This window comes from Nasonia vitripennis, chromosome 2 (assembly GCF_009193385.2).
Source record: "Nasonia vitripennis strain AsymCx chromosome 2, Nvit_psr_1.1, whole genome shotgun sequence".
Classification (NCBI taxonomy): Eukaryota; Metazoa; Arthropoda; class Insecta; order Hymenoptera; family Pteromalidae; genus Nasonia; species Nasonia vitripennis.
This window is the reverse complement of record NC_045758.1, coordinates 17,408,898-17,429,693: the sequence shown is the minus strand read 5'-3', so window position 1 is coordinate 17,429,693 and position 20,796 is coordinate 17,408,898. Positions and strand designations below refer to the sequence as shown.

General features: G+C 42.6%; 1 protein-coding gene across 2 annotated transcripts in view; it reads left to right on the top strand.

Annotated features, from left to right (window-relative positions):
• The first annotated feature begins 6,385 nt into the window (after positions 1 to 6,385).
• Positions 6,386 to 20,796, top strand: part of LOC100115197 (FK506-binding protein 2) — a 48,271-nt gene continuing 33,860 nt past the window's right edge. For both annotated transcript variants that reach the window (XM_001599943.5, XM_008215711.3), the window contains exon 1: positions 6,386 to 6,899. In XM_001599943.5, coding sequence (XP_001599993.2) covers positions 6,712 to 6,899 — 188 coding nt within the window. In that variant the 5' untranslated portion in view covers positions 6,386 to 6,711. The remainder of the gene's footprint in view (positions 6,900 to 20,796) is intronic.

Here is a 20,796-nt window from a genome sequence, read left to right as displayed (position 1 = left end):
AATGGAAGAAAAATAAAGATTTTGAAATCACCACATTTGAATCAAATTGTGGTACAGTCATTGGCAAAGTAAGTGATGCTTTCTCATGAACTGTAAAAAAAAGAAAAAAGTAAAACTTAAACACCAACATTTTGGCATATTTTACTTAAAAATGCGTTTTTACTTGAAGTTACTTTTTTACTTGAAGTTACGTTTTTACTTGTAATTGCGTTTTTCTACTTGTATTTACGTTTTTACTCGTACTTACGTTTTTACTTATACTTACGGTTTTACTTGTAATTACATTTTTATAACTTATAATTACGTTTTTACTTGATATTACGCTTTTAGTTAAACCAAAAGGCTTAAACCTAAAATTACTTTTTTTACGTAGTTGAAGATTTTACGTATACGTTTTTAGGTATCGGAGCTTTTACGTGCTCCGAAAAATTTACGTGTCATAAGCTTGCCCGGAACTTATTTTTGTATAGCATATTCTATCACCGTACGCACAGCACATACCTCAAAGTCGAAGATTTCGTTGCTTCTGCTATGATGCTGCTAATTATATAAAGCAAATATGTATTTTTAACGGGTGTAAAGGTTACGGCTTTTTGTGTTCAATGTCTTGATCATTATCATTATCTTCAAAATCGGCGCATCGCGGTGTAAGTATTTTTTTTTCTGAAGATAAGATTAAGCTTATTAAAATATTTTAATAATTTCATTGATACATGTTTTCGCGAATGAATAATGCTAATAATCATGTTGATAGAAGTCCTCACGATCATACAACATACTAAATAAATCTTTTGTAGAATGTCCGAAGAAATTATTTGAATCGTTAATACGAGTACGCGAATAAAATTATAACATAAACTTACGCTTAATCTTTTTAATATTGATTTTTTTTAGAATCACAGAATCACTGCACAAATGATTTTTCAAAAACTATAGTTTAAATCACAATCCTAAAGAACGTAACTCGACAGCACTAGGTATTCAAATTAAAATACCTGTAAAAAAATATTTTTCGAGACACTTATTCGAAAGAACACAGCACGAAGACTAAAGCAACTTGCCAGATATGACTAAAACCGAATTGACTCGTTTTGCTTCCCAGCGTCAATCTATCTCTTCGGCGGTGTGCGTTATCTTTATTAAATATTAATTCACTTTGAATTCTTGTTGATTTACCTGTTATTGGAGTGGAATTATTACACAGTGGCCTCGTACTTGAAATAAGAATATCATACACTTTTAATTAAATAGACAACATTGTTTGATTCTCACTAGCTGTTTAAATGTCTATTCTTTATTAATCTAAAAAAATTCTTTATTAATCGTTGAATACAAATCGTTTTCAGTAGTGAGTATTTTATTGTATTATTTACATTAAAAATTATGAAATATTTTATCATTTTTATTGATAAAAATTTGGTAGTCTTGTGAAATTTATAATTAAAATAGTATATTATGACAAGGTAGAAAAACACCTCCCACAACAGTCTCATACGATATTTTATAGCACGACAATCTCAAAATCGACAATAAAGTTGTCATTTTGAGGTTAGCGTGCTATAAACTTTCGTAACATAAAGATTCGATACAAATTATAGATGTTCATTGTAATTCACAACTAACTATTTATAAAAAAATAGCATGATAAATAAGAAAGAAGTATATCATGCAAACAAAAATTGAATAAATAAATTAAAGCATGACTGTTGAAGCAAGATTATTGTATAAATGCATTAATAAAATGTAATGTCTATTCCCGTATAATCGATGTGTGCTTGCAGTATGATATAATACCAGGATAGTGATCGATATTGAAGACTTGCTATAACCAGAGTATTCATCACAGCTCAAATCACAGGCTCATGAGTGCATACTACATTCCACACGCATGAACACGTATAATCACGCGGGAAAATGCATCACTGCACGTGCATACTCTCTACGTAACTTAACACGAACCAAACTAATACGCTTAGCTGGCTTAGCATCTTCAGCCATCCGTAAAAAGAGTGTGAAAGAGTTAAGAGCAATATGACAGCTGCATTGGCAAAAAGACGTCAACGCATGCATAATATGTGGCTCCATTCAAGTAGAAAAAAACGATACCAATTCATTGGCACGTAGCTTCCTCCAACTAAATTTATAGGTCCAATAAATAAAATATTTTTTAATATACGGTATATCTGCCTGCTAATTTATGAGGCGGTTTTTGATACATAATTTAATATACTAGACTTGGCGCAGTGCGCTGCGCGCACTGTAGTAGACTATAATTTCATTAACTTATTAAATGGAATATAAATACTTGATTGATATTTTTAATATTTGTTTTCTATCACGGAAATATATCAAACTTTACAATATATGATTCATTTCGCGCTCATATAAATTTCAAAATTGCCGCGATTTCGTCGCCAACTTCCTTTTAAAATTTTAAGGTTATGTCTCGAAAGTAGAATGTCTCTAGAATATTATAAATACACAAATTATAATTTGATATGTATTATAGTATTATATTACATTTTTAATATTAGAATCAATTTTAGAAATCAAAAACAAATCAAAAAATTCTAACGATACTTGTGACGCATGCGCACTACATGAGCCAATCATATTGACGCATTCTTGGCTTCACTTCATCCGGTCATGACTTTTTTATATAATAATATATAAGTTTTGGATGGTTCATTGTCCAAAAGTTTGCAGACCCCTCTGTTTTTTTTATTATAGAATACGAACACTGCCGTAAATTTTTTTCACAGAAATTCCCGCATTACGTGTGTTCCTAACCAGTCTAACTATCAAAACAACAGGCGATGCATTAGATAGGTCGCTCGCGCAATTTTCGAGAAAACGATTTTTACATTTTAGCTCTTTACTTCAAAATCGCTCGACGAAATCGTTTAACATTTTAACAGCAGATAGCTTTTTTATCGTGAATCACCAAATAAAATTTTAAAGCATTTGACTACATTGTTTTAGAGATATAAGGAATCAAAAAATTTTCAAAAAAAAAATTGAAACCTTGATATCTTACGAACTATAAGGGTTTGAAAGCTGTGCAATGAACTTAGCCGAAACACATAAAATATATACTTTTTCCCAAAATTTCAAGTGCAATAAGGCCTTTTTACGTCCGTGATCAAGGCACAAAAAAACTGATTTTTTTCAGTTTTTGATTTATTACTGAAAAAATAAGTGGTCAAATCACTTGAAATTTTAATGCGATATAGTTTGACACGTGCCCTGTCAGCATAATTTTTTTCACGAGGTTATGATGTTTAGTTTCAGGGATATGAAATTTAAAAAAAAATCCGCTTTTTCATTTTATCTGCCGAACAAAGCAGTCGATCCCGAGGACCAAACGATGAAAAGTAGGTAATTTTATTCTCTTTTAAATGCATTATAGCTGAATTGTTTGTAACAATGGGATGATTGAAAAAAACGCAAAATATAGTGTTTTTCAAAAATCAAAAAATGTCCATAAAAAAATAGTTGAAAAAATAAAAAATAACCGCTTTTCCCGAATTCAGAATCCAAAAATATATATGCTTGTCAAATTTTATTGATATTGACGTAGTAGTTCCAGAAATATTACGGTATGATAAATACACACACACATACGCGCACATCCGTAAGGACATTTTCTAAAAACACTTGATTTGAACTTTTAACACACCAAAAAGTATTTTCTAGAAGTTTTGACGAAACTCAAAACTTTACTATTACAAAGCTTCCAATAGGAGGAAGCAAAAATGGAAAAATATTGAACATAGGTGGTAAATTTTGCGTTAAAGCAGAACAATTCTTTGCATAATGCTAAAAGGTTTAAACAACAGAACTTGTACTTTCTTCACCTACATTGTTGATGAACGCTCAATAAGTGAGTAAACATTCATGCAGAAATTTCGTACAATTATTGAACTTAATTTATCAGTACAAGCCTAGAAGGACGTTCATTTCATTTTCAAAGCATTAATTGCATGCATGAGTAATTCATTCATTAGCGCGATCATTGAGCATTGATAGAGATTCTCTCTTTAAAAAATGATGGCCTTTGTTGTGAAGCATTTAATACGTGATTTTGATTGGTTGCTGGTTGGTTGCCTAGGCAACGAGATCAGAACCGCGCTTTAAATTCATAACCCTCAAAACAGTCATAACTCATAACCCTGGTAGAAATGTTTAAGATGTTTAAAATGAAATGTGGAAACCTTGATAAAAGATAAAATATATGTAATATAACTAGCAAGAAATTTTAGTAAAAATTAATCATTACCAAGAGTGTGTAGTATTACCCCTAACCCTATTTGAAGTAGTAATAAAGTGTGTGAATATTATTTAGTTTTTTTTTTTAATGTCAGTGAGAAGTTCAATTAAAAGAATAAAGAGTTTGAAGATATACTGTGTCTCTGTGCCCAACGTCGCCCCGGTGAGGTTTGAGAGGTGAATTTAAAGAAAAGTTCAGTATCCGAGTCAGTAAGTTTAAGTCTATCATTATACAATGCTCTTTGAATTATAAAAAGGCTACTAGACAACTAAAATATGACACTGCCACTTCCTATGTTACCTAGAAATATGTAACCTAGATGATTCTGATTTTTAAACTGTTATCGTTCATATTTTTACATCCAGGCTCATGCGAATTTTTTAATTGAGCAGGTCAAATTTTACTTTCTGGTATCTAGCATATTTTTACATTATTAGTCAAGGTTTTAGGTAATTAGAATTTTGACTTTTAATAGCTGTGAGAGATTTTGAGACCGATATCTGTTTTTTCATTTTTGCATTTATTCTCATTCAAAAACTAACAGGTCTCGAGAGCTCATATTTTGCATATAGGTTTCTTTTGTGATTGTGAAAAGATATTTAAAGTTGAATTAACCTTAACTGAAAAACTTCTGATTTCGACTCCGACACTGATGCGTATACAAACTCATGCTATACGACTAAATAATTATCATGGGTGTTGTAGTCGAACACAAAAGTATTTTAGTTAACGTTGATTCAACTTTAAATATCTTTCCACAATCACAAAAGAAACCTATATGCAAAATATGAGCTTTCTAGACCTGTTAGTTTTCGAATGAGAAAAAATGCAAAAATGGAGTAACAAGTATCGGTCTCAAAATCTCTCACAACTGTTAAAAGTAAAAATTCTAATTAATGCCTTGACAAAAAAGCTAAAATACTTATCACTTTTTTCATGTAAAAATACACTGGAAATCAGAAATACAATGTGCTAGAGATGGTAGTTTCTGTTTAACTGTCTACAAGAAAAATTTGATACGCTAAATTAAAAAATTCATATGGGCCTCGATGTGAAAATATGAATGAAAACAGTTAAATCATAATCATGTAGGTTACATGTTTTCTAGGTAGCATAGTAAGTATCTGTGTAAAATTTCAGTTGTATAGCTTTTTTATAATGCAAATAAATGGCATTGTAACAATAGACAAACCCACTTATACTGAACTTTTCTTCAAATTCACTATTCGAACCAATGATGACGACATTGAGCATTATTAATATATTTATTAAAAAATAGTTTTGAGGGATTTATTAACATGTTACATGCTTATAAAATATTAGCAGACGTTAGTGTGCCGCACAACACTTATAATAGATTTTCTACCAGTGTTATTAGACAGAGATAGAATCAAGAGCGCGCGAAGCGCGCCTTCATTCCTAGTGAATTAAAAGTAATAGTCGAACGATCGTGAGCGCATTTCGAACTCTAAAAATTTCCATTTATAGATACACTATTAAACCGAGTCGTAGAACACGAATAAAATGAAAGTAAAATAATGTTCCAAATATTTAAATTAGTTGCATCGTATTCACAACGCTGAAAGCGAGTAAAAGCCCGATAAAAGATCATTTAAAAGACGTATCCAACGTCCACATCTAAACAACAGAGATAGCGTCCAAAAATCGCATAACCAGCTACGTACCCGCGAGCCTCCTATCTCCCAGTTCAGCTCGTAAACAAAAATTTCGTCGTCAGCTGAAAAAAAAACTCGCCATCATCGGTCCGTGAGGCTGCCGAAAGTGGAACGCCACTGCTCGAGATTACAAAAAAGTCCAAAAACAAAAGATGAACCAAAAGCGGAGACGGAGAGGCGCGAGGAGCGCAGCCACGTAGGTACACTCCCGGGTGGCAGTGCGGTACGCGACTCCGCGCCGCACGCGCGATGCGAGAGGAAGCGAGAGAGAGAGAGAGAGAGAGAGAGAGAGAGAGAGAGAGAGAGAGAGATAGAGAGAGAGAGAGAGAACGAGGGACAGAGAGGAGAGAGGAGAGAGAAAGAGGAGAGCGAGCCGGAGAGACCTACATATTCCGAGTGGGGCCAATGAGACGGCGCAATGTGGCGTGCGCATAGCTCTCCTCGTCCGCGCGGCGCGCAGAGGATGACGGCCTCTGTGGAGGCGGAGGGGAGGGAAGAGCTCGGCTGGCGAGCCGTGCGGCACAGAGCCGCCAGTAGTCAGCCGGCACTTCGCCAACGCAGAGGCCCTCGTTCAGCCAGCTCTCTCTCCCGATCGCACACTCGCTCGCATCAGCACGTCTCTCTATACTTTGCTCCCGTTCTTCTCGCGCCACTCGTCAGTGCGGCTCGACATCGCGCACAAAGCTCGCAAGGACTTTGTGCGACCCCTTTCCTTTCCTTTTTTTTTTATTTTTTTCGTTCGTTCATTTTTCTGTACTGAGCGACATGGCTTCGATTGCCGCTAGATTCGCGCTGATCGCTCTCGCGACCTTGTGCTGCTACGCCTGGGCCCAGGAACTAAAGGTCGAGAAGGTCTATGTGCCGGAGGTGTGCGACGTCAAGTCGAAGAAGGGAGACCAGCTGACCATGCACTACACCGGCACGCTCCAGGACGGCACCAAGTTCGACTCAAGGTCAGTGACACGCACGCATTGCACGCTCCGTTTCGCTGCGCAGCACGCGAAGCTGCTCCGCGGGAACGTCATTAACCGTCTCTGTCGTTGATCGTCGGCGCTCTGCCGTGACGAGAGGCGTGTGCGCTGAATCTCCGCGCGGGGAAGCTATACTATCTGCCGTGCGCAACTTTGTCGGTACAATCGGCTGAAACTTTGGCCGCGGCGTTAATTGACAGTTGCTTGTTCTGCGGAGAACGCCGCGGAGTTGTGCTTGTCGAATCGTTCGGTCGTTTCGCAAGCGCGTGGAATAGTACCGCGTCATCTACGTGGCGCGCGCTGGAACATCAGCTGTGCGCGGAGAGCTTATTCGAGATCCGATAACGCGCATCGGATTGTTTACCAGCGCGCAGGCAGAGTTTCTAGATTTTATTTTTACAAACGCAAACGGTTCGCGCGGAACGTGTTCCCGGGACGTAACCATATGGTTTACGACTGCCGGCATTCAAAACATCGCGCGGCCGATGTTTTGAATGAAAAGCAGGCTAGACGCGCGCTTTCTTATCTAAATCCGGATTCGTAAACGCCTACGCGCGCGTTTCTCAAACTGCTTTCCAACGGCAAAATCCTTGCTGTTTCCGCTCAGCCAAGTCCGAAGCAATCTCTCATTTGAATCTTCGAGACGCCGCGCGCAGTACACCGGGAGAAACTAGTTCTTAACGCGAGCTAGCGAGTTTTCATTCATAAACAACGGGCTGCCGCACAGCCGCGCACAAACGTCAGCTGCGATTCAACTCGGCCGCTCGGGACACAAGTGACCTATATTAGAAAGTTTGCATGACATTTGATAGCGGCTCTTCTGCATTGCACGTCCGCGTGTCGTTGATGCTTTTCGCCACAAGCTTCGGATGCTGTTACGCGCTACAATGCTCGGGGTCGTGGTGAACGCTGATTCCACTGATTGAGAGAGAAATGACGGACTCATCGCTGATCACAGCTTGAAATTATTCGCCCGCGTGAAGCAATGAGCTGGAGCTTTCGACGCTCTTTTTCTCAACGTGCATTATGGGAGGTGAAAATACCCATTCAGACAGCTCGATCGCGTCCCACACGAGGAATTTCCCACGAAAGTGCGAATCGCCGGCTTCCTGCAGAGATAATCGCGTCATTCTAGTTTCATCCGCAAAGTGAAAGTCTCTGCCGTGGACTCCTAATTTATATACTTTGCCGCGCGGCGAGCGCAGCCAACTTGAAATGAAAGTCTCCCTCTCTTATATATTCTCCTATATATTCTCTTCATTCTACTCTCTTTCTCTCGCGCACGTCGAAAACAGACTTTTTAATTTTCGGCTACATATTTTATCCCTGCAGCGACGCACTTTCCCGCGTGTAGCATAAACGCCGAGAGACTGCCCGCGCTAAAAATTTTGAGCCAATTTCGTATACCGTTTATCGTCGTTATCATTAAAAGGAAAAAATGACTCCGGAATAGGAGAAAAGCGCCGCGCATATAGCTTGACAGCAATTAAGGCCAAGCCGAGCGAGAAGACGTACTCGTGCAATTACATTCTAACTATACATATCTCTCGGCGCGGAAAACCTGTACAGGTGTACACAGTGGAGAGGAAAAAAACGCGTTGACTATTGCGAGAATTTCGCAATAGACGGCGACGCGTAACAACGCGTTTCGCATCGCCGGCACCGAGTTCCTCCTTCCGTCCGCGTATATAGAATAATGAAAAAGGAAGGCAACGTGGCCGTGCCTTCGTCCTACGCTCAGCTGCGAAAGCGGATTCGAGCAATCGCGAGCTTATCTTGCGCCACGACGACGGCGCTCGTGCGCGCACGTCAGCACTCGGAGCAGAGAGGCGGTAGAGCAGAGAAGCTCGAGGACGCAGCATATGGAAGTGATTTCTTACGGGCTTTTCATGGATACGGACGAGTCCGAGCCCCGCCGCCTCATAACCCAGGCACATGTGTGTACGCGCGGGCTAAAAATATACACGCGGCGCGGAGGGTGTAGGATGAATCGAGAGCGACGTCCTTTAAAGGAGACGTGCCGTACGATCCATTGGGATACGTAAACTTCATGAATGTGCAAATGGATATGAATAAATATTTTCTATCGTGTCCGTAGGGGGACTGTCCTAGATTCGGAAGAGTTTTATTGTCGAGCGTTCTGAGCTGATCTGAAAATAAAAACCTGTTGATTCGGTCAACTCGATCGTCGGCCGTGTGTGCTTTGCGGAAAACAAATATGTATACCCAGATAACTCCCGAACGTCTCAGCAGCAAGCATCCCGAAAGCTCCGTCATAAGTAGTCCACCGCTCGCGTCGTCCTTCGCACACAGTCCCTCCCCGTTTGGTCGATAACCTTCTCTCAGTAGCAGCCAAGGCACACATCGCACGTACACACGTATGTGGGATACACGCGATCGGCCGGCATTCCCTCGATTCGAAACTGGCAGCTTTGCACATCGCACTGAGATGGGATTATTACGTGCAGTCACGGCGCGGACTGCCGTGAATTTTTCAGAGCTATATTGCATTTGCGAGCGCGTACTTTTCATCGATCTCGTTATTTCCTTCTCTCGAGAGGTATTCTGAGAGGAGGTATTTTTAAAGTCGATAACGCGAAATTCGCTGGGAGCCAAGGGGACGGGACATTTGCTTTCGATGATAAATGATTCGTCAGAATTGACAATATGGCCCTCTGCGGACTTGTTTTTTATCGCAAGCTTGTTTAAAATGTCTTCAACTTCCACATCTACTTAATGATTTATTTAATGCTGTTGTTATAGATATTGCAATAGGGCCGGCCTTATCGTAAATTTTTCCTTTCTTTCCCAGTCAGAGATAAAGCAACACGGAATGACGTTTTAACGATTTAATAGGAAACCTATAATTACTCTGTGAATTGAAGAATGTAAAATGTAAAGTGTTTTGCGGATTTCCGCGACGGTTCAGAAGGACAAAAATATCATTTCAATGTTAATTATTACTTTGTGCATTGCCCGATTCCCTAATCCGCGAAAGGCTGCTTTCAAATAAACGTAACCGAATTCAATGCATAGTTACTGGACTGACCCAAATTTAATCTCTGACAAAATTAAAAAATCACGAGCATCTGCCTCGAAACTTCGAAACTTGACACCGAGCAAACGAAACGAGTATTCGATAGTTTCAGAGCACTGTCTCGCCCGCCCCAAACTGTATCTAAACATTCGTCAAACGCGTCCACGATCGGCGGTACCTTCTAAAGTATCTCCCTCGTCTACCTGCGTCAGCGCGTCGCGCAGGTAGAACAAGTGCCGCAGAGGACTTACTGCCGCCTCTGGCGGCAGTAAAACTGAGCTCGTTATACAGCTTGCCGCCGCAGAGAGACACGACTGTGTATAATACACGCGGGGGTATACGTGCTGAGCTCGGCAAAGCACCGAGTGTTTCCCTACTTTGAGTAATTAGCCTCCTTGCGCTTCCGCCTCAACCCTAATAGGTCCGCCTATACTCGCCGAGCCCCGCCGAGGCTTTCGTGTACGTCGGCTTTTACAATATCCGTCTCGTCGTCTGCGTCGCCGACGACCTATTGAGTGTCGATGGTGGGGCGCTGTGTGCGTGCGCAGAGACGGAAGAGAGAGAGAGAGAGAGAGAGAGAGAGAGAGAGAGAGAGAGAGAGAGAGAGAGAAAGAGAGAGAGCCACGAAATTGTTCCGTGTAGCCGTTATAAGTACCGTTAATGGCTATCGCTCGGAAGGCAAGACACATGAGAGCTTCGGAGAACGCGAGAGAGAGAGAGGGAGAGAGAGAGAGAGAGGCAGTGTGTAACAGTTATACACATGTAAGCTCGAACGAAATACCAATGCTGCCTGCAAACATTGACTAAGAGCTTTACATGTATACATCATGCAGTGAAGTATACGGGCATTACAATAATTAATTCAACAAAATGCGTGTGCGACAAATATTTCATTTCACGAACATAATAATAAGCCGCGTCGTTTGGTGCGCAACAGATGGCTGTAATTAATGCATTCCTGTGTCTCTTTAAGGCAGTATTTTTTAATAAAATCATGCTTGATGAAAATTCGCGTCAGCACGCGAATAACACCCGGGACATTCGCTACGCAAATCATCAGTTTCTCCAGAGTCACACGGTATACGATTATCATACTCATCATCATCAATCGCCCCGTCACCTCGATCACGGCTCCGTATAAAATCCTCGTTTCTCCGCGCCGCGTCAGTGCCGGTCCCTCTTTTCTACATCAGGCGTAATAAAACATCGTGCTTCATAAAATCGAAATCAAAAACGTTGCAGCGCGCGCTCGGCGATAGCGCGTTTAATAGGTCTAAAGCGAAACGCACTCTCGGCGCTGCTGTATAGCTTATAGGGCCCGTTGAATAGAGCGAAAACGCGAGTCTTTATATTCGTCCATTTGTGCGCGGCTCGCTCGCTGTCCGTATATTTATACTATATACCCATGTATACATATTCGCGCGCGCTTGTGTACGCGTATGCGATGGCTATTTTCTCCGCGCATTCCGACAAGTTTCCGCTCTGTTCTTTTTTCCGCGCGGAACCGCCTCGCTTTTAATGCACCTCGCGATGCGAGGCTCGTGCGTGGAATTTGTGACTCGCGTCACAGAGCTACGGGGAAATAAAAAGAATCGTAGCTGCGAAAATTGCGTTGGAAAAGTCGAGCTGTCGCGGCATTGTTCTTCCGAACAGAGGGAAAAGCATCGTAGTACTGGAGAGTTATTTTTCGTTATGTTCTGGATAGACGTTTTCAATGAAAGTTCAGCGCGTTACAAGAAAAGACTTGTTCAAATTTTTGGGTTGAGAATATCCCGATAATTCGTTTTGCGATAAGCTTGTCTGAAAATGACAAGTTCATAAAATCTCCGTTCCAGCAGTGTGCTATTCTTCATTAAGAGCGACAAGATATTCTGCTGGATAAGTGTCAAAACGTGTTATTCGCGCGCTGAAAACAGCAAATGAAAAATTGCAAGAAGGAGTCAAAAGAAGAGCAGACGCGGAAAGCGCTGCGTTGTAACATTTTGAATAGCAAACTCTCTGGTGCATATATAAAAGCGAGTATTTTCGCATTGATGCGCCGAAGATTCGACCTGTTTTTTTCGGTTGCGCGAAAGCTTTGCAGAGCTTTGAATGCGAAACGCGCGCGCTCGTTCAAATTTCACATCGGTTGAGCTGGGTATCAAAATGAACACCGTTTGAATAGTTGCATATTTTCTTTCGCGCGATGCCGGTTTTCAATTCAAGCTCTGTGGATATGTTATATATTATTCAAAATCCAGCCCAGGTCACAGCTTTTTAACTATTTGTTCTCTGAAATATTGACGATCTCGAATCCAATAACTGAAGCTGTCATTTCAATCTTACCCATGAAAGATATCCTAGTATTATTAGTTCAAAATTCGAAAATAAAACTGAAGATTGAGACGCAAGGAGAGTAGCTTTTTTCCAAATGCACAGCTGTAACAAAGAGCGTCAGCATTCAATTTTCACAGCCCGAGACACATCAGAGCGGTTTCCCTCGCTCGTCGTCGTCGTTCCCCTGTCTATCTTCGGCACATTATCTGCCTCAGCAGCTTTGGCATTCGACAAGGAGTGGGACATACAACGCGAGACCGTGTCGAAGCATCGAAAAAAGGATCAAGCCCCGCGGGGAGGGAGGGCGCGGCAGTGACAGTCCGCGCGTCTCTATGCTGTGTACTGGGCATGCGATAAGAGCCCACCGCGCGGCAAATTCTCGATAGCGCTTATCGCCGGCCCGTCAGCGGAGACAGACGGAAAGACAGATATGCGAAATGCTAAGCCGGCGCATGGTTGGATGCACCGCTGCCGCGACAATGGAGATAGAGGTTTAAGTTTCCTTGAAACTGGAATATATAGCACTGCGATTTAGGCAGCAGAACAGGAATTCATCTGCTGATTGCATGTAATTTTTCACGGGTTTAGGTTGGAGCTCCAGACCGAACTCCAAAGAATCACGAGTGTACTTCCTCAGCTTAGCGTCGAGTGCATGTTTGCGCAGTGAAAAGAATTTTGCGTTAGATAATGCGAGGAAGCTAATGCCATCGATCTGTAATTAACTACTGGGTAGTTAATTACAGGTGAATGGGTCCTCTCGATTCCATCACTGCCTGCGGACAGCCTTTATCTACATACGGCTGCCTCGATCCGCCGACAGACGAGATGCCCGTGTCCTGCTTGAGAGCGCATTGTTCTCCTCGTGACTCCTGCGACCTATCTCGAGGAGAGTCTTGCGTAACCGACTCTATATCAGGCAGTTAATTAAGAGTATCAGGATCGCGATTAAAAATTGTCCAACTAGCTAAAAATGTCCATCGCGAGGACAAAAGAAATGCGCGCAAATAACGCTGTCGTCGCAGAGCGAATCCAGGATGAGACTCGCGCGGTCGGGTGAGCTTCAGCCCCATAACCAGATAAAAAGAAGCCGCACGGACTTTAGGCATTTCCACTGGCAGCCGTATGCGCTGTAGATAAGAGCGAAGTATACAAGCGATCCGAGCTCTCTCTCGCGCGCGCGCATGAATTACCAGCGTTAGCAACAACGCGGCTGCAGTTCGCCTCGTTACTCGCGCGCTTGCAGGGGCAAAAGAGCCAATTTGTAGTCGAGCCTGCTACAATGGCACGCGTTGCTCGCGTTATTGCAGTTGGTATAGGCAGCCCGAGAGAGAGAGAGAGAGAGAGAGAGAGAGAGAGAGAGAGAGAGAGAGAGCCATGGGGATACGTGTGTAGTGTGTACGCGAGCGCGCGCGGTCTTTGTGAAATGGGCGCGCGTTTTGCCCCTTTACGCGGTGCGCGTGCGTCTCGTGGGACGAAGAGCTGCAACTATAGCTCTTTCCCCGGTTACGCGCGATTTCGCGGTACCCCGGTGCGTTTTGGGGCTTGTAGCTAGCCTCGTTTTTTATGAGCTGCTATTGTCTGCCTCCGCCGGGTTAACTGAGGATTGGCTTGCATAATTGCTCGACGTGTGTATGCCGAGCCGTATACCGGTATACGGCCGTTACCTTTACTCTTTGTTTTTCATATTTACACGTGTGCGTCTGCCTAATTGCCATGTATTTCTTTTTGTTACAGGTGAGTTCAAACGAAAGCTCTGCTGACATTCCGAATCACCCGTGGTAATGTATGAGTCTTGCTTTAGTAAATGTCAGAATTCTCTGACAAATTTTCGCTATCCGGTTCGCAACGCTTATCAACATTGCAATCACACCGATAGACAGCAACTCGTGTGCGGTTCCCGAAAAACGAGAAAGGGACGCGTTGCGTTTGATGAAGCGAGAGATGAATGGGAACAGAAGAAAATTAAGGAAAAAAATCGCGGGAGTAAAATTCAAATATGCTAATGGAATGCGGGAGATTTTTTATTCTGTCAGCTATATCCTCGGATTTTTTGTTCACTTCTCTACCGCTCTCTACACGCGTTGCTCGGATATATATAATAATATTATATTTCACGTATAAAATGAGCTCTCTGTAACCAGCTTTCTCGCTGCCCTTCTGTCTGCACAATTCGGCTGCGCGAATTGAAATATACAGATATCGAATGAAAAATGATTATAATCTTTGATTCTTCAATCAGCTGAACTGAAACCAAATTTTTGACATGATTGATCGCGCACCTCATATTAATTACCGAGACAAATATAACTTATCTTTTTCAAGTGTTCAGCTCGGTATCGTATCATGATATTATAACGAATTTCATAAATTGACTGAGTTCGATCAGAAGCTCGGGAAACATCACATACCATCGGAAAACTCTCGTTAGTTAAATAAAAGTGCGAAATAATTGCTCTCGACCGCGAACCGCATGTCACGAGTATGCCTTATTTTTTTTTTTTTTTTTTACATGGCATTTGGAACTCGAAAGTTCATCGCCTCATCTACGCAAGCCTTCCACGCTGCCCTATCTTGTGTCAACCCCACCCAAGATGCACCTCTCCGATCGACACCCACCCGTCCTATTTCTACTAGATCCGCTTTTACGTTGTCCTCCCATCTACGTCTAGGTCTACCTAGAGGTCGCGTTACCATCGGCCTGCCCTTCATGACACGCGCTGCCGTACGGTCGTCTCCCATTCTCGCTACGTGCCCTGCCCATCCCAATCTTCGCAATTTTATTATTCTGTTAATATTTGGTGACGCGTACAGATTGTGTAACTCATCATTGTGTAGTCTCCTCCATTCCCCGGTTTCCTCATCTTTCTTTGGCCCGTATATTTTTCGCAAGACTTTATTTTCAAATACCCTAAAACGGTTGTCCGCCTGCTTAGTGAGAGCCCACGTTTCGCACCCGTACAGAACCACCGGCAGTATTATCGTCCTGTATATTCTTATTTTAACGTTTTTAGACAACAGCCTCGACTTAAGTAAATTACTCACGGCGTAGAAGCAAGCATTACCCGAATGGAGTCTCTTATTTATTTCGACATTAATCTCGTTTCTATCATTTATGGTCGTACCCAGATACCTGAATTCGCTAACCTTTTCAAAAGTAAAATTCCCAACTCTGAGATCTTCCTCCCCTCTGCAGATGCCTAGCTTATCCACAATCATGTACTTTATTTTTGATTCACTCACTTCTAACCCTGTATACTCCACCGCTTTTATGAGGATTTCCGCGTTTCTTGCTACCGTTTCCCTACAATCCCCCAGTATATCCAAATCATCTGCGTAGCCTAGTATATGCGTTGTTCCATTAAGGTTAAGCGTTGCGCCCAGCTGGCTAACCTGCATTTTTCTAACGGCATACTCTAACGTTAAGTTGAACAGCACCGTAGAGAGCCCATCCCCTTGTTTTAAACCATCGCGTATCATGAAGGGTTCTGATACATTACCGCCTACTCGGACCTTACCCGTGCTTCCGTTCAGACATATTTGAATTAATCTCACGAGTTTTTTCGGTACACCGAGAAGTACTAGAATTTGATACATTTTGCTTCGCTTAATAGAGTCGTACGCTTTTTTAAAATCTATAAATAGTTGGTGTATGGTTTCGCAAAATTCCCACTTTTTCTCTAACAACTGTCTTATGGTAAACATTTGATCGCTCGTCGATCTGTTGCGCCGAAATCCGCACTGATAATCTCCTACTATATCTTCCGCGAATGGAGTGAGTCTAGCTTGTATTACGTTTGACAGAACTTTGTAGCACGTTGCTAAAAGTGAAATACCCGTATAGTTATTGCACTCTGTCTTATCCCCCTTTTTAAAAATCGGTATAATGATAGATTCCTTCCAATTTTCGGGTATTGTTTCATTTTTCCAGATGGCACATACTAGTTTATAGATTTTGAAAGTGAGCTCGACGCCCCCATATTTGAGTAACTCAGCTGGTATAGAGTCATTTCCCGCGGCTTTATTGTTTTTTAGTTTTTTAATCGCGGCCTCTACTTCTTGGTAGCTCGGTTCCTCCACGTGGGGTTCAGCAGTGTGAATTTCGTCCCCTAATTCTTCGCTATTTTCGTACACGTTTAATAATTTATCGAAATAATTTTTCCACAGCGACAGTAATTCGTTGTCATTTGTTACGAGGTCCCCGTTTTCGCCCTTCATCAATTGCGCTCTACTCCTAAAACCCTTTCTGATGGCGTTAATCCCTCTGTACATTTCGCGGGGGTTATTTTCCTTACTGTTAGTTTCTATTCTCCTAGTAAGATTCTTTTGATACTCACGCTTCTTATTTCTGTAGATCGCGCTCGTCTGTTTCCTTACTTTAGAATACTCTTCTACGGTCCTATCGCTTCTATTTTGTAAGCTATCTAAATTAGCCTTTTGGCGCCTTTCAAACCAGAGTTCGCACTCTTCGTCAAACCATGGTTTGCTCTTTGGCTTTTTCTTTTTACCCAGTACTTTGTTCGCGGCCTCTTTTACCGTTTTTTCGATGTCCCCCCATAAGCTATTCGGTTCGTCATTCCCCTCCGGCGATGTGTTTGCTTCTTCAAGTGCCTGAAACCTGTTATTAATTTCTGTCTGGTACCTAATTCGCTCTGTTCTATCTCGTAGCTTCTCAATATCGAAGCTTTCTACCTTGTTTGCTCGTTTACTATTTTGATTCGCTACTAGTCTAGCTCTTAATTTGGCTACTACTAGGAAGTGGTCCGAGTCGCTATCTGCCCCTCTGTAAGCCCTTACGTCAAGAACATTAGTATGACGTCTTTTTTCAATGAGGAAATGATCAATTTGGTTCTGTGTGGCCCCGTCCGGCGATGTCCACGTTGCCTTGTGTATGTTCTTGTGCTTAAAACACGTAGTTTTGATTATAAGATCTTTTGCCGCCGCGAAGTTTATGGCCCTAATACCGTTATCATTGCTGGCTTCGTGCAGGCTTTCCTTACCTATAGTAGGCCTAAACATTTCCTCCCTACCTATTTTAGCATTGAAATCGCCTAACACTATTCTTGTGTCGTAAGACGTGAACTGGTCGATTACCTGCTCTAAAGTTTCGTAATAGAGATCCTTAGCTTTTTCTTCTTTGTCCTCCGTAGGACAGTGTACATTAATAAATACATATCTATACCATTCACCTTCGATAATGATGTACGAGAGCCTATCATTGACGGATTTGAAACTTTTAACCGAATGTATGATGCTTTTGCTTACGAGAAATCCGGTGCCTAGAGATCCCCCACTCCCGGCCCCATACAGGTACGTGAAGTTACCCGATGCTAGTACTCCGCCATCTGGCCACCGCGATTCCTGTATTGCTACCAAATCTAGATTGTACCTATCAGCTTCCTTTACGAGTTCTTTAAACGCACCTGCTCTGTATAGACTGCGAACATTCCAAGTTCCGACCCTTAAGTCCATTTTGGTTCGGATTTGATTTTTTTGAGCCATGATGTTATGTTAAACCCGCGCGCTTCGGATCCTGTTCCGATCGCAGGTGAGTCCACCGTTCTAGAGGTGATAACCCCCATACCTCTCTAGAACTAAGTATGAGAGCTTTCCGACTTTGACGAGGACAGTGTCAATTCGTCGTCAGACACACTACGGTTTCATTCTCGCATCCTAACGCCCCCCTGCAAGGCAGCGCGCCTTCGCTTGCATCGTTCCGCGTAAGACCAGGTGACGAATCATTCTACACATCCCCTTTCGGGGCAGTTGTCATCGCTCCCGCATCCTCCTCGGCAGCAGGATTTTTGCCCATTTTTGTAATGTGTGATGAAAGAGATAGATTGAGAGATAAGAGATAATGTGAAGTGTTTTTGTTGTTGTGGTGCTTGCGTAGTGTTTCTAGATGAATGCGTTCGACAGTGTGGGCTCATCACACCCACGCCTGTTCCTATCGGCTGTCCGCGGCTGCTTATTCAATTTATTCGCAGCTAACCTCTTTCTCAGGGGCTGTTCCTCTATCCGCAACCTAAGGACGCGCTGTGTAGTGGTGATAGGCACCCACCCGTCCGATCTGGACGACAACGCACAAGACCCGCTTAGGGTAGCGGCATTGTAACAGCGAGTATGCCTTATTCTAGCTGTAATATTAAATCATAACTTGATGATTTTAATTAAGAAATTTACTCCCGCTTATTCCGTAAGTAAGAATGCGCAGCGACCTGCCGATAAAGTTCGCCAGGAAGAGCAGATTTTAATTAAGAAACAAGATGTGCGCTGCAGCACTGAAAGCCCTAATGGTTGTAAATCTACAGGCTGTCCGCCGAGGAGTGGAAAACACGAAGCGAGTGAACGCGAGATTTAATTAGTGTTCCGCTGGTTTTGAGAAAAAGAGATAAGAAAACAAGCAAAGCGTAATTTTGAGGAAAGGGTAAGAAGCCGAAGCAAAGAAGATGAACGAGAATTCGAGGAGCCGAAATCGATCAAGGTTTACGCGATGGCAGTGCGGGGTTGCTTGTTTTCATTATAGTTACTATACTTTCAAAACACCGAGTGCTCGCGAGCTAAACGAAAGTTGAAGGAAATAAACCCGAAACGGAGTAAGAAATCACGTGGAATACGTCACAAACGAGAGAAAAATAGGGTAAGGTATGCGAAAAAAGACTGTAATAGGACGGCCGGTGTTTGAATATTTTCGGTCGGTTGGCTTCCCTCTCGCTGCCACTTGCACTGCATAGCTCTAGTCTCCGCGTCCGTCCCTCCTTTATATACCGAACGTGTTTTCCGGCTGCCTACACAAGGACTCTTAATGAAAAGCGCATAAAACGTAAATTAGCCGAGCGTTGCGGATCCGGTGCAGAAAACGAGGATGTCCGCGGCGGAGCCTCTGAAACTCGGCTGCGTTTCCAGTTCTGCACTTCGTATACGGACTACTGTACTCCGTGACGGCTGCGCTGTAAATGGACTATTTATCTTTTAAGGAAGAAAAATGTTCGCTGAAAATATTCCTAGATTTTTTCTCGCTTAAAATTGCACGTATGCTTAGATAATCTAATGCATTTTTTATCATCATCGTCCATTTATAGCTCTACACGTGGAAGTAATAATTCAGCTAGATTAAAATAAAGTATTTATGAGAAGTCGCAGTGAACGAGTAAAATATATCCCAAGATATAATAATAACAATGTTTACTTATAGAATATCTGATAACTGTAGCTATAGGTTACTCAATGGACTTATAGTTTCATTCCTCCTCAACCGTGACAATTCCTCTCGGAATTTGTTTTCTCGTACAGAGTTTAAAGCCCATGCGCAAGCACACACTGGCACAACATATGTAACTCTCAAACATACGTACACAGAGTGCGGGCTATATAGTGCGCCGTAGCGAGGCTTTCAATTAAGCGGCATTGTTTCGTCTCCCAAAGACAAATGGGCGCAGATGCCATTCAACAAGTAGGCCGTGAGAATACGTGGTCTTATCAAAATCCGAGCTTTACAGCGCTTCCCCGTCAATTTGCATCCCCTGATGTAATTCGTGGCTCTGGCTGAAGCATATACGTCTACAGGAGAGCTATACTCCTCGAGATCCTGTGTTATTGGAACGCGGATTCGAGAGCACGCGACGTCAACTTCGAATCGAGCGAGATTGGATTTCGTTCATTATACATCAGGTATTCGTCATGAAAAACGCCCCGCGCAACAAATAAAATCAACGTCCTGCTTACAGGCGTCAGCCTGCGTGATGTATGCGCCGGATGGCGATATTAAAAGATCCCCGGATCGCGCGCTTCACCTCAGAATCTTTCCGCATCCCGTACGACGCTCGACTTTCGCTCCCATCCGTAAAGCGTCGGATCGAGTTAGTGCCAGAAATTGCAAACAGGATTATGCATCTCCTGGGCCACTCGGAGATGGCGACGAAGAAAAAGTCCGGCGGGGACGAAGGACTGGCACATACGCATACAGCTACAGCGAACAGCGCTGAGAAACTTGTTTAAAGACGATATATGGGCGCCGGCGATATTTACGAGGGCCAAATATATTCATAGGCGTTCCCTTGATATGCAGAGGCGCCTGCCTCGCGCGCGCGCGCGACGAGTGGGAGCCCGAGATCCTTCCGCAGAGTTGTACGTGCAGGATACAGGGGGATGAGGGAGCAAGCCGCTGCCGGGATATGTATAACGCGTCGATTCATAATTCAAGAGCTTTTTAGGCCAGATTGATGCAGCCACCACGCGCCTCCAGGCGCCCGGCCACTTGCTTTATCTCCGCGCAAGGAGAATAATGATTCGGGACTCGTAGTCGAGAGAGGAGAGATGTATTCATCGATCGTCTATTTTCATCTTGCTGGCCCAACATAGACAGGCTCTGGAACGTACGAAAATAAATAAACGTTATCGCGTGCGCGAGCAATTCGTAACCGCCGCTCGTCCTGCGTCAGCAGCCTTTTTTCTTCTCTTCTGTTCGAGCGTCACTAGAGGCGTAAAGCAGTAGCAGACTGGCTTCGTAAAATTCCCAGCGCGCGGCGA